General features: G+C 30.0%; 2 protein-coding genes across 9 annotated transcripts in view; one reads left to right on the plus strand and one right to left on the minus strand.

Moving 5' to 3' along the window:
- LOC129916343 (neuronal acetylcholine receptor subunit alpha-7) overlaps positions 1-15083 on the plus strand; it is a 235269-nt gene that overhangs the window by 106445 nt on the left and 113741 nt on the right. The window lies entirely within an intron of this gene.
- Positions 1965-7519, minus strand: LOC129916344 (scavenger receptor class F member 1-like). Its single transcript, XM_055996216.1, has 3 exons — positions 7230-7519; positions 2779-3986; positions 1965-2709 (listed from the first exon to the last, which is right to left on the minus strand). The coding sequence occupies exons 1-3, from the start codon at positions 7475-7477 to the stop codon at positions 2630-2632; spliced, it is 1536 nt and encodes a 511-aa protein (XP_055852191.1). The 5' UTR covers positions 7478-7519; the 3' UTR covers positions 1965-2629.

Below are 15083 nucleotides of genomic sequence, written 5' to 3' on the forward strand. Positions count from 1 at the left end.
AACTGCTTTGATAGTTCGAAGATTTTTAGAATAAATAAATAAATAAATAGGTATGTACATAATTAAATGGAATTGTTTTACTTCTCTACCACAACCGATCTTCTAACCATTTGTACTTAATTTTTTGAAATTCTTATGAATTTATTTTAATGAAGTTTGACATATTAAATGCTTTTTAGTAATTTCTTTTTTTTTGATTTTTCATTTCTAAAAATGAAATTTTTGTCACTTCACTGCGCTATTTTTGGACTTAAGTCTTTCAGTTAAATACGATAGTTGAAAAAAAAAAATCGCCTGAGGCATTAATAAATTAAGGTTATGCCAACTTCTCAGCTCCGTTGAATGACGAATTCAAGCTTTGTGAGTCAAATAAATTTCTAAATGTTTCAGTGCGTACTCATTTAAGAACTTTAATTATTTGCTTTCTCCTTTGATGCATTTTTAACATAATTTTCGACAGGAGCATATATTAGGATTGTAATTAACTTTCTTGATCACTTTTAACGAATAGTTTTTTGATGACTTGGAGAGCTAGAATAACACAAATGTGCAAATTTAAATCGTGTGTACCTACCTACTATATTTTGTCCAGTATTGCATGTATGTTCCCTCATAACTTTCAAACATGTTATCCTTATTTGACAAATAATATATCTTTGAAAGCTTCTTACTCCGCCGCTGGTTAAAAGGTATATAATAATCTAATTTATAGCGCTCACTAAAGGAAAAGTCATGATCCAAATTTTGTTTAATTCTCTGCCAATTTAAACTAATTCCATGAAATGCAAAAAAGTGTCATTTTAGGCTTGTCAAATATGTAGATATAAATTGGATAAAATGCGGTCCTGATGTCATTCAAACTCTAAATATACATCTTACGGCTCATTTTTTCTTTTTTGCTTTTGCTTGTTGAAAGCAACACAAAAAAAAAAGACTAGGTATATTCCATTAAAAATGCCCAAACAAATTCAGCCTGAATTCCTGTTAAGAAAAAGAGTCCTTGCTTCGGCTATTGCCACTGCTCTAAAAGCACACACATATAAGTTCATTTCTATTAAAAAAAAAAAAAACATATCCTGCCTCGTCATCGGCGTCATCATCATCATCATCATCATCATCTTTAATGGATGTTACCTACTCTATATAAAATACACTTTTTTTTTTTTCAAGGAGTACCAGTTTGCTGCTCCCAGTTCAAGCACAATGAGAAGGCCGTAGGCAGGTTAATCGTAATATAGGCACAGTAAAAAAAAAAAAACACTTCCTTAAAACCATATGTTGGCCATTATCCCTGACCGAGAGCTTCAGCTTCGTCTGGCCGTCAAAACTGTATAAATTTCCCCGCTTTTTCAGGGTAATTAAAGTGAATATAAACGAGGTTATTCATATATACCTACCAACCAACTTGTAGATAGTGTACCTCTGCTGTTCTATTCATTTATGGGTGCACTTTTAATTTAAATTGTGTATGTGTGTGTTTATGGACGACGACCGACAACGCAATGAACAAAAGGTAGCAGGTTTGGATACCTCTCTTTTGGTCTTTGCCTTTGTTCGAGGTTAAGCACGCCGCCGCTGCTGCTGTTTGGTTTGGTGTGTATACATTGCTCTTTGAAGATTTTGGCCAAAATTGAAAAAGGGCTCGCGTGTTTGTCTGCTCTTAATTTACTCAAACGCAGTTTACCTGATGTTTTTGATAAATTTTTTTCGTTGTTTTTTGGAGAGTGGGAGACGAAAAGGGGGATGGGAATATCATGTTTTCTCATTCAAATTCTCAATGGGTGCTTTTGAGTTTATGATCACATGACAGCGGGATGCTATTCTGCCTTCATATCAAATGTGTAAAAGGTGCTTTAGAGAAACGAACTCTCTCCTAATTGTTTTTGACATTCGACAAGCCTGGTTGTGGGATTTGCTGGATTTAAATCAATTTTCTATCTCTTTTTTCTCATTTCATGGTTTAATTCGTTCAAAGCCTTAAAAATGGAATGTTATTCCCTACACTATAGAGTTTCGATTGATTTTCAGGTATTATGTTTTGCGTAATCGGATTACCTCAAAAAGAAGGTTTGTAGGTATGTATTTAAGAGGTTTTTGAAAATTTGAGCATATTTGTTCCCACATAACTTCTAAACTACTTATCATAACGTGTCAAATGAGATATCGTTAAAAGCGTCTTGCGTGTCTCCTGGTTATAGAATATGTGCATTTTTTATATCACGCCCTCTAGTGGCAAAATTTGTAAAATACACAAGTCTAAGCTTTTGAATCTAGTACATATTTGTATTTAAATTATTTTATGTTTATAATTTGATATTTTAACTCTAAATAGTGTCAATTTATTAGATACTCTTTATAGCCAATACCCATAAGACAAGCTAGGTGATTCTAATGATACCTTATTTGTGAAATTATGATAAGTACTTTAGAAGTTATAAGGGAACAAACAAACTCAAATTCTTAAAAATCGGTTGAACATGTTACTCAGTATCAATTTACACTATAGACGCTTTATCTTTAAAATAATTAGGTACACTTTACAAACAAATTTATTGAGGTTATTTCATATTGGAAATAAATATGACTTTTTGTCATTAAGTACTTTCTTAGTTTTATAATCGATTTAAGTCTACTTCTCATAGTTTTTACTAAAGCGACATCCTTCTAGCTCATCATTGACCCGGAACTCGACTGTAGTTTGGTATATTTCTAAAAAAAAAAAACAGAATGATTTATAGCAATTTTTTTGGTTTAATAAAACACTTATTCAACACTTACCAACTTTGCCAACATTATAAATGATTCGTCTATATCTCTTTTGTGCCAAAAATGCCAAAAGAATTATAACTAACAATGCCAATATGACAATAATCCACATAGAATATAACAACTTCTTTCTGAAACTATCACGACTGCCAACAAACACAGGAATACATTCAAATCGATCATTACCCGGCTTTGGTACGAATCCATCCAAACATTGACATTTATTAACTGCTACACAAGTACCATTTTGACAACTCTGTTTCCCATCAATCCCATGACATGTGGGCAAACATTCAAGTGCTGATGAAATATTTAAACTCGATATGTCACCTTCGAGACATTCACAATGTGTCGGAGCTACACATACACTATTAACACACTCTCGATCACATTGTGGAACACAGCCCGTGTCATTTTGATGAACATAGCCCTGATTGCATTCGCATATGTGATCTTGATTGCAAATGCCATTTTGACAGTTGTTTTCACACGGCATTATGCAGTCATTTTTCACTTCATCCAAAATCAATCCTTCTTTACATTGACAAATGCCATCATAACAAATGCCACCCCAACATCCATTTTGACAGTTCGAAGTGACATCTACTGTTGGAATGGAAATAGTGGAATTTTCTTCTTCTTCAGTTTGACAGATGCCATCAGTGCAATTGTATGTGAAATCCATTGATGTGGAGAAGGTGAAATTTGTTTCATCAGATGAAATTGTAGATGAATGTTTTTGACAGAAGCCATTTATACAAGTTCCGTCAAAACATTCATTTTGACAGTTCATGGTGGATTCTGTTGTTGTTGTTGTTTGTGGTGTTGTTGTCGTTGTTGTTTTTGGTGTTGTTGTCGTTGTTGTTGTTTGTGGTGTTGTTGTCGTTGTTGTTGTTGTTGTTGTTTGTGGTGTTGTTATTGTCGTTGTTGTTGTTGATGAACTATTCGTTGATGTTGTTAACAAATTCTGACAATTACTTCCTTCGGCACAATCAACAGGTCCAAAAGATAGTGGAATTGGTTCACAACCCCCAGTTTTGGGATTCTCTTGAAAACCTGGATTACATTTGCGAGTGTAATCTAAATAACAATCGCTGTTTGTACAGTTTTCATGACACAAATGGTCGCATGCATCATCGATAAAAGCATACTTTGGTCTACATTGGAAGCAACTTGATTCAAGAGTTTGATCACTAAAGGTAGATACGCATATTGAACACCTGTGAATAAAACAAAAAAAAAAAACAATGTAAACAATTAAGGCTCCGTGAGCACTGAAGTAGTTTTGGTAAATTTTTTCTGAAAAATTAAATTATTCTCTATTAGCTCTCTCAGCTTTTTTAATAAAAAAAAAAAAATAATTTCTGAATCGTTAGGTCCCAGCTAACAATTTCGGTTCTATTAAGTATGCAAAAAAGTTTCAGTATCATCTGTAAAGTCTTTAAAAGCTAAATTTGGGACTAAATGTAATAACATATTCATCCTCCATACGCTTCCCACAGATAGAATGGGAATAATGGAAGCCTTCTTTAAGTTTCTGGTAGAACAGAATTGTTGACTAAGTCTTTCTTCTTCGTGCAATTTAAGCACTATATCAATTAGAGCCACTTTTAAATCAACGTGAATTTCAGTGGTTGCGGTCAAAATTCTGTATTTGCTAAAATTGATATTCCAAAATCTTGCATTTCTTAATTCTATATTTTAAAATTTTGAAAATTCAAAATTCTATAGTTTTATAAATACGAAATCCTGGATTTAAAAGTTCTGTATTCCAAAATTCTGTAAATGATACACGGAAAAAAAGTGTCACCTTAAAATAAGATGATGCGCACATTAAATTTCACCACCTTAAAATAAGGTGATATCCGCTTAAAATAAGGTGATTCCACTTAAACTCAGTTAAATTTAATGTGAACTTCATCTTAATGTTAATCTTCTTCTTAAAAAAACCGACCAACAATAAAAATTGAATCTTATAGTCACACTTTAGCTTTACTTGCAGTTTATCATACTCATTTCCAACAGTGATATAGCACAATGGTAAGGCACCCCAACAACAACAGCTTCTGTAAATTGAAATCTCGCAGGTTCTACTTTTTTTACAGCTTGTATTGAGCTTGCTTCAGAATTTAACTGCTTATAGAAGTTCGGACTTGTTTAACAACTTCTAATAAGTTGTTTAAATACTATTAAAGAAACTTAAACGAAGAAAGCTTGTTTTTCTTATAAGCCTGTTTAATAAATGTATAGCAGCTTTACAGAAATTACCAAATTTTGTATTTGATTTTTGGTTTTGATATTAAATAATCTAGCTCGGACACTTTTTGGTTTTGACATTAAATAATTTAGCTCCGACATATTTTTGCTATTTTAACTGATTAAGTTTTTGATTTCATTAATGAATATACTAGGATGGCCGAGTGGGTAGAGTGGTGGACTATCACCAAGCAGATACGAAGTTCGATTCCTTTTTATATACTTTTAAAATTATTATTAATATTTATACTTAAAACGAATGGAATGTTATACCTACATCATATCAGATCAAAAGATAAAATTCATGATTTAAAACCAGTTAAAAAAGAATTATTTTTTGTTTTTGTAGTTGTTTTTTTTTTTTTTTAAATTTCGATAAGACATGTATTAAAGAGCTATACAAGCTCTTCCGAAGCTATCTGTCAAATCTCAAAGCTTCGGTAGAGCTGCGGTAAAGCTTCGTTTAAGATCCTTATAGAAGGCCAAACTTGTATAAAGTTCTCCTTTTTCCATGCCCAACAACCTTACTAAAGTTTAAAAGAAGCTGAAATATAGCTTTTGTAATACCTTAACCGAAGCTGAAATGTTAGTTGGGACTGGCCTAGTAACCCAACAGTTGTAGGTTCAATCCCGGGTGGCTGCCAGTTTTTGTTTTTTTTTTTTTTAATTTGCGTATTGAAGAAATTAATGTGACTTGTAACCTCAATTTAAGGTGGAAGTCATCTTAGCAAAAAACCATGCAGAAATCCTCTTAAATTAAGGTGCGATCCGCTTAATTCTATGTGGTCTGTTTTCTCCGTGTAAAGGAAAAATATTTTTGTTTCATTTATCATTAACAAAATTTTGAATTTAAAGAAAAAATTATGTTAAAACAGAATTTCTTCGTCAGGTGCAGAATTTAGGTCAAACAGAATTTTGGAATATAGAATAACATCCCGTTCCTGAATTTTAAGTTTTCATATCCACAGAGAAAAATAGACCACATAAAATAGAACAAAAACAATAAGATTTCTCTATGGTTTTCATCCAAGAAGGAAACCTTATTAAAACAATCGGGTTTTCCTTATTGTTATAAAATCTGCAAAAAAATAAAAAAAACGATGACCAGGCTGGGAATCGAACTGGAGACTTCAAATCATTAGTCGCCCACCTTACCACCTGAACCAACCTGCCATGAAAATATTGATCGCGATTTTTGTTCTAGTGCTAAGTTGCAAAAAAAATCAACTTTTCAGTCAAATTTTAATAAGATTTTCTCTATAAAAATAATAAGAAATCTCCTTAAAAAAACCTTATTAATCGTTGATTTTAATAAGATTTCCTTATGAAATGTATGGACGGTAAAACAATATGGCAATCTGTTAGTTTTTAGCGGGTCATATTTTTCTCTGTGTCGTTGGCCTGAGAATTATAAGGCTGTATGTTAAGAGACTCTTCTTAAAAACATACAACCCTTAACCATATAATTTTTAGCTATCGATATGTTTCCGAAAAAATTGATCTGCTCAGCTATTATTTGTTGATAATGAAAAAGAGCGCGCATTTTTTTATTATCAAAATTATTTTTCTGTAATCATTTTCGAATACTTACAGAATTTTTAAATCTAGAACTTTAAATTAACAGAATTTTGAAATACAAAAATTTAAAGCACCTACAGAATTTTTTGAGAAAAACTAAAAACGCAGTTTTGTTAGAATCAATAAGTCTATTACGTATACCAAATTTAATCAAAATCGTTAGAGTTGTTTTCGAGAAAATTGCAATACCTCGAAAACGTTATATGGGAGATATGCGTAAAAAAGAAGATATTAAAAAAATAAAAAAAACGGGTCTAGGGAATAACGTAAAAAGCATCTGTACCAAGTTTCAAGCAAATCCATCCATCCGTTTAGGCCCTAGCTCGATGTACAGATGGACGCACAGACGCACAGACCGACGGACGGCATGACGAAAACTACTTTTTTGATCTTCTCCATCATCGTAATGTTGGTTTTGATTAAAACCTCAATTTTTTTTTTCTACACGAAACCAATACTTTCCCTATAGAGCAAGTAAAAAATGGTAATGGATATAAATAATATAAAAAATATTTTTTTTTAAATTCAATAGAATCTTGAATTTAGTCTTTTTTTTTAAATAGTGTTAACTTAATTTGCTATAAAAACCGAACTAATTAAAAAAAAAAATCTCACATCACTTCTTTTACCTTTTATCATCCGTTTCTAAACTATTATCTTCACATCCGCAAACATTTGGTTTTAAACAAACTTGTGATTTCGGACAACCACCTTCACAAATTGGTATACATTCATTGTCAATTACACGATAACCTTCACAACAATTTAATTCGCAAACAGCTGATTTGTAACAATTTGTTTCTTTAGACAAATAATGTCCAATACCGAACGAAAGTGTAAGTAAAATTAAGTACAAGCTAATTAATATACAATTCATGTTGTCACATTAAAATATTTAAGCAAACTAAAAAAAGTAAAAATAAATCAAATCACCCATACCATACGCGCCATAATAATATGATGTGTGATATTGTTGAGCAAAATGATCATAAAACAAAATTCTGAGAAAAATAGGGTGTGTTTGCGTTGTTGTGTTTGGTTTTTTGAAAATATATTTGATAGCTTTTGTATGAAATTGAAAAAGTATTTATTTTTTTTTTATGCCAATGAGTTTTTTAAGTGTGTTTTAAACCATTCAATGAATTACAAATGTTAACAAAAAGAAACAAAATAAATTGTACAAAAAATATTATAGGGTATAAGTACAAGAAATTTCATTTCAGTACATATTCTCTTTATTTGTTTTATGTTGTACGCTCAAAGAAGGCAAGTTATTCTGCATATTCCTAGTGATAAACGTTTAATTCGAAATTATCAACAAATGGAATGATGAATCCAATGTCGGTCTTATCGTAAAAATGGTAAAGTCATGAATGAATGGAATAACCATAAAACGGTGGCTTGACTGTTTTTTTTTTTTTTGGTTCTTTTCTTATCTTTAATTTTATAGGTTTTTTTTCAACTTTTTTATGTGGTGGAAGTTAATTTTAAATTCTGCAGACCGATTTCCTTACTTTGACACAGAAAAAGAACGAAGTGGCAGTTATTTTGGCTACCGGAAAAGGTCATATAAATATTACACTCTTGGAGATAAATTATTGTACCATTTAACCATGAGTCAAACAGATTTTTGAATTACTCATTATAATAAGTTAATGCAAATCAAGTATATGAAAAAAACACTTTATTTTATCCGATTTTCGAAAAAAAAACTATTCATCTCACCGACCAAAAAAAAAAAATATGACGTGATGAATATTACATTAATGTTTCTATTTTAAAAATCTGACCAGTTTTTTTTTTTTTATTACGATAACAAAAAATTCTGATTGAATTATTCACACCTCTTTCCTGGACCATATGGTCTCCAGAGTCGTCCAGATATACCTACTTTGTGTTCGTTGTTGAAATATATGTTCTTTTTATACACAATTGATGTTATTCCAAAATAAATCATCAAATTATATTTTAAGCTGTTATACAAAAATTTGTGAATTTGTTTGAAGATTTTTGGCAGTTTGTTTAAAATAAATTTTTGTGTTGGAGTAGAACAAAAGATATAGTTTTGAAATTGATGAAAAAAAAAAAATATTAATTGGTTGCAACATGTCAAACTTTATAGACATGACACAATTGAAAGTTTATATTTGAATAACTTTCAAGTTCAAAAAATAAAAAAAAACTTTATGGAAAGTAAACCAAAACTTAAAATAACAGTCAGATAATATAGTATAGTGATACAAAATGCGAAAAAATAGGTATGTATTTGTCAGGATTTAAAAATTTGCTCAAAAATGGCTTCTACGATATTTACTTAAATGTTTGTGTTACTGTTGCAACAAAGAACTAAAGGTCTTTTTGAAACCGTTTTTAACGGTATCTGCGATTAAGGTTGCTTTCATTTCTGACTCTGTTGCAAAAGATTTAATCCATTTAAAAGAAAATTAAAATTTTGCAAAATTTTCAAAACATACATTTTTCTACTTTTGCAAAATATGTAGGTATTTTAATATGTTTTTATTTTGAAAAATCTATTTTTTAAAAATAAGAGAAACAATTTTTTTCGTGCAAGGAAATACAAAAAGTAGCTTTTTTTCAAATCTGATAGTTTTCGCAACGCCTCTTGGTAAAATCCGCCATGTTGAAAAACACAAATCGGGTTTTATCTTTAAAACTACACTGGTCAACAAGGTTTTTGCCACAACAACCAAAATATACTTTTCTAGTAGTTTTTGATGTGCTGAACTCGAATCTGAAGTCAGAAAATTGTTATTGGCCTCCGTTTTTTAAATATTACCGTTAGAAAATGTCAAAAAACGTCATTTTGGCTGCTTTCGAGGTTATGTTTTGATGTGGGGTAATACATTATGAATAAATTTGTAACGGTGGCTATAAGAACTGATTTTATTCTTTCCAAAAATTTTTAAATCTTTCCGATATCTCTTCTACTGCCCGAGATATTTAAAATTTAAATAGCGGTCTTTGAATCAGAAACAACACTGGCCAACCAAATTAAACTTTTTTTGCCACAAGAACCAAAATATACTTTTCTGAAGGTTTTTGGGTTGCTGAGCTCGAATCCGCAATCAGAAAAATTTTATTAGCCTTAGTTGTTGAAATATTACCGTTATTAAATGCAAAATAAAGGTTTTTTTTTTATAACGGTTATATTTCAAGAACTGAGGCTAACAGAATTTTTTTGATTGCGGATTCGAGCTCAGCAACCCAAAAACCTTCAGAAAAGTATATTTTGGTTCTTGTGGCAAAAATTCTGTGACCAGTGTCTTAATCTTTAAATTAAGTTTAGTTTCTCTTTGGCTTATTAACTGAAACTTAAGATATCTCGAGCAATAAAAGAGATATCAGGAAAATTTAAACAGTTTTTGAAAGTAGAATATCAGTTCTTATAACAACCGTTACAAATTTGTTTATAATGAATTACCCTACATAAAAACAGAACCTCGAAAACAGCCAAAATGACGTTTTTTAGCATTTTATAACGGTAATATTTCAAAAACGGAGGCCAATCAAATTTTTCTGACTTCAGATTCGGATTCAGCACCCCACAAAATACTAGAAAAGTATATTTTGGTTCTTGTGGCAAAAAAAAAGTCAAATTTTGTTGACCAGTGCTATTAGTTAAAACAAAAAAAAGTTGTTAGATCAAAAATGTATTTTTAAATACAGCTCTTTTGTTAAAAAAATAATTTGTAAACATTAAAAATTTAATAATGATTTGTTTAACCGGCATTTTTACAAATAGCACTTTATTAAGTATTATTATTTTTCTTTCAATATATTTAATTATTTAATTTTAAGTCAAAAATCTAATATGTTTGTACAATGGACTTCATTATGGAAATGCAGAAGTGTCTCTGAGTTTCGTGGAAAACCAAAATTAACTAAAAATATAGTCCTTTTCTTCCTTAAAAAACACATTTTTGTAAAATCAAAAAAAAAAAAAAAAAAAAAAAAAAAAAATGGCTGAATATGTAATTCATTTAAGAATAAACTACATCAAAATACAAAATTAAAAAATTAGAAAGACTGAAAAATGAGTACAAAAAAAGTGTGAAAATCAAATTAATATTAATGTGACAGTTGAAAATTTAAATTATTTGAAAACTTGAAATCTTTTTTGTAATTTGTTCACTAGTGGGTCGTACGTACTTGCTCTTAAGGTTAAAGTTACTTAGAATGTCGAAGTTATCATTATTCTTATAAGAAATGTAAAATAAGTTGGTTTAAGTTTTTTTTTTTTTAATTTCCAAATGAAGTCTTCCATTCTTATATAACAAGAATTTTTGATCTTTTTTTGAAAATTGTTGGAGCCGTGTTGTTTAAAAAAGTATTATTTTGTGTTCTAAAATGTTCACATATTTTCAAAAAAAATGTTTTGTATGCCATTTTGAGGAAATTATTTTTCCACATATTCAAACAAAATTTCAAGTATAAATTCATTAATCCGTTTAGAAAAAATTGATTTTTCAAAAAATAATTTTGAAACGTTTTTTAAAAAATCCAAAACTGAATTTATCTTAAATTTATCTTGATTTTTAAATTAAGGCTACTAAAACGCTTTGCACAAAAATTTTTGTTTAAATCAATTCCATAATATGAAGAAGCTAGAAATCAAGAAAACGATTCTATGGCAGGTTCTGATAATAACGGTTCAAAAATTATGTTTTCTAAATCAAAAGTAGTACCTTATACATCATATACCACAGAACACATGTAGGTATTTGAAGACAAAGAAAAATGCAATTTTGACAAAATAAATTTTCATTATTTCTAACAAATCAACAAAAAATCTTGTAATACGTAACATTTTTTAATGGATGAACAAAATCCAAATTTTTTTTTTTTTTTGAGACTTAAATGTGTAAAATTTGTATTGTGAATATTTCATTAACGGTTTATATCAAGAACTGGAGTTGGAGCTCTAAGAAGCAGAAAGATTCATAGATATTGTATGAGGACTGACTTTTTTGAACAGAAGAGCATCGTCAAAATTTTTGCAAAAATTCTCTCAATAACACTGGTCTGCAAAATTTAACTTTTTTTTCTCCTTCAAATAATTTTTTGATATTATGAAAGATTAGACTTTCCTGAATCTAAATCTGGTATTAGAAAAATTCTATCAGGTACCATTTTTGTAAAAATGATTTTTGAAAAATGTGAGTAGTTTCTAAAAAATCCCTCTTTTAGATTAATTTGAACTTGTATATATGTAATTAAAACTGTTTGTCGCATTGAGCTCAAATTTGGAGGACTTATTCTTCATAATATGACCTATCGATTGACCTCAAATATGTTCTTTTACATTCATGTTTACTCATTTTTTAAAATACTGATTGACAATAAAAGCAGACATTTCGAAATCCTTCACTTTTTAGTAAATCCAACATGAACAAAAACACCTTAATTAAGGAAAATGTAAAATATCAATGCCCATTATATTTAAAAAGTCAAATATGTAAAGAAAACCAAAATAAAAAACATTAAAAAAATTTTTACGTGTTTTGTAATTTTATATACTATTTTTCTATTTAGAAATATCTTATTTTTAATAAACTATTCGATAAACTGCCTTGTAAAGCTTCAGATTTGTTTCTCCTAGAAACAATAGTACACTTTTCTTATAGTTTTTGATATGCTGAGTTAGAATCCGAAGTGAAAAAAATTCTATCACGTCAGGATTTTAAGATATTCGCATTAAAGTATCACAAAATCAAGTTTTTTTTAGAAAATCTCAAAAAAAAACTACTATATCTCAAAAACCAGAGCTGGCCGAAATTTTTTGAGCTCGGATTGAAAATCAGCACACTAAAGTCCATTAGAAAAGTATACTTTTGTTCTAGGGAGAAAGATATATTAATTTTTAGAGATCAGTTTCTTTATGGTAAGGTATGCCAAACCTTCTAAACTTACTTAAATTAAGATATCTCGGAGAAGAAAAGAGATATTGAGAAGATTGAAATTGAATTTGAAAGAAAAAAATAAGTTCTTTCATAAACCGTATCAATTTCAATTGAAAAAGATTACATTATACCAAAATATTTCTTCAATAACAGCAAAAAAAATGGGTTTTTGAGATTTTCTAACGGGAATATTTTAAAAACGTGACGTGCTAGGTCAATTCTGACTTCGGAATTTGGATTCGGAATCAGTATACAAAAATCCTTTAGAAAAGTATAGTTTTATTTAAAGGAAGATTTCCTTGCAGACAAGTGTAATTAACTAAAAAATGCAATTACATGTTGATTGCATAAAATATACGTATCAACTTTTGCAAAAACAGAGAAAATTATAATTCCATTAATAGAACCTTAAAAAAAACTTAAAAATGCAATTAATTTCTAATTGCTGTGATTAATGCGTACACAAATTTTTTGAAATATTTTTATCGATTTGAAAAAAAAAAAAAAATGATGGAGGCTGGAGGGGGGGCGGGAATGTGGGAGAAACACGTATTTTTAATATTTGTTTTTATTTTCCCAACAAACTTACCTACCTACGTACGTACAAATAATTTTCCCCTAGCTTATGTAATGTTATCGTGTAATGAGCCGCAATATTTTCATTGTACCACAAGTCCCAAGTCAACAATCAACTTAGTGATTATATTTTCCAAAAAAGTAAGTACATAGTTTATTTTTCATTTTGATTCGTGCAATCAATATAAATCGGCTAAAATAAATAGCTTTTAGGTCCCTATATAAGTCCTTCTTCGGTGTAACAAACACAACAAATTTGTTTCAAATTATTATTATTAATACCCAATTCAATTCATGTTTCCCCATCGCCATCATCCTTTATCGTCATTTCTCTTTCAAACTGTAAACAAGCCATTACTAAAAGCTTTTTCAATCAAACCAATGTCATATTAATAAAACCCAAAGTAAACCTAAAACCTCCGCTCCATCTATAATAACCTAACCCTTATACATTCACTCTATAACCTCTCTAAACCCAATATCATAGTATATTTGAGTAGAATTTTCAATTGAAATTTTGGTCCTTCGAGCCGGATAATTAGAAAATAGAACCTTTTATTCTCGACGTCGTCGTCTCTTCTCGCTCACTCTCTTTTACTCGATTCTCTGTCTAACTCTTTCGCTCTATGTGAACATTATATCATCCAATTAATATAATTTTCTACTCACACCAGGATTCCGCAACTATAGCACTGTCGTGGTAGTCCTCTCGTCAAAAATGCAAAACAGAATTAATGTTAAATTGTACATGAAATAAAATTTTAGAAGGTGCTGAGGCTGACAAACTCTTGGTATTCATTTTGGAAATTCCCTTTTTTTGTATGATGATGACGATAGAAAACCTACACACACACACACACTTACGAAACATTATAATGTAACCTTTAAATGCAATTAGAGCAAAATCTAATCTGAATAATTGTAACATTTACCACGTAATAGGCCGGCTTCATTCTCTATAATATCCTCGTACTTGTATTTCAATAAATTTTCAAGACCTCTAGAACTCCCCTTCTCTATCTTCTATATATCTATATAAACTTTACCTCATTAAATATTTTCTAGAATTTTGCGAAATTGAGAAGAAGAAGAACGTGTATTGGTATGGAATTTATTTCAAGAAATAGGTATATATAACTTGGCTTACAGCTAAATTGTTTACCCTTTTCTTCTTCTTCTTCTTCGAGCTAGCTAAGAGAGAGTAGAGTCATCTATCCACACAATTTGTTGAAACCTTCCCTCCTAGCAGGGTTTCGTTTTTTTTTCTATTTGTGCCACAAACAAAGGAGCATCACCAAGTGGCAGGAATGAAAGGCAAAAATAAAAAAAAAAAAAAAAAAAAACATAACAAAGTGGGCGGCAGAAATGGTGGTGAATAAAGTTATTAAACCCTCGGGCTGTTAGACATCTGCTTTTGCTTTTGAGTATAAATATATATATGTATATGGAAAGAACTTAACACCCTCAATGAACTTTGTGTCCCACAGTGGGACTAAATGTTTGAATAAAACTGAGTATTGGAATATTGAGTTGAGTTGAAAAGCGGAGAATTATTTTGAGTTCAAAAGTTAAAACGCTTAAAAATTATTATATATTGTACTGAGAGATCGTGATAGATATGCAATTTTCTCACAAATTGACTTCAATATTAAAATACAGATTTTTTCAAAGCTAAAAGCTGATTACTATTTGTAAAAATAAAAAAGAGGTTGTCTGTAAAGCCGATTTACGGACGATGATTTTACGTGATAACGTCCTCAGAAAACAGGTTGTGTGCTTTTGTTTGAAATGAGTCAATCGAAGCGTTTACTTATTTCAAACAATCAAGGGGCCCAGCCAAGTTCTCTAGCAACTTTGGCACTACACCCTTATTTACAGGAAACAACTCAGGCCATTTTCGACCCCCCTCTAACTTCCACACCAAAGATGCTAGAAATTTCAAACTCGCTACATTTATTGAGCTTGTCAAAACCAAACTCCTCACAA

This window comes from Episyrphus balteatus, chromosome 3, assembly GCF_945859705.1.
Source record: "Episyrphus balteatus chromosome 3, idEpiBalt1.1, whole genome shotgun sequence".
Lineage (NCBI taxonomy): Eukaryota > Metazoa > Arthropoda > Insecta > Diptera > Syrphidae > Episyrphus > Episyrphus balteatus.

What these genes read in the sequence shown, in the direction of transcription:
- LOC129916344 (XM_055996216.1), bottom strand. Translation starts at nt 7,477, where the DNA reads ATGAATTGTATATTAATTAGCTTGTACTTAATTTTACTTACACTTTCG. An exon ending in TTAGAAACGGATGATAAAAG is followed by an intron (nt 3,987 to 7,229) that starts GTAAAAGAAGTG and finishes TTTTATTCACAG; the next exon opens with GTGTTCAATATGCGTATCTA. An exon ending in TTATAATGTTGGCAAAGTTG is followed by an intron (nt 2,710 to 2,778) that starts GTAAGTGTTGAA and finishes TTTTTTTTTTAG; the next exon opens with AAATATACCAAACTACAGTC.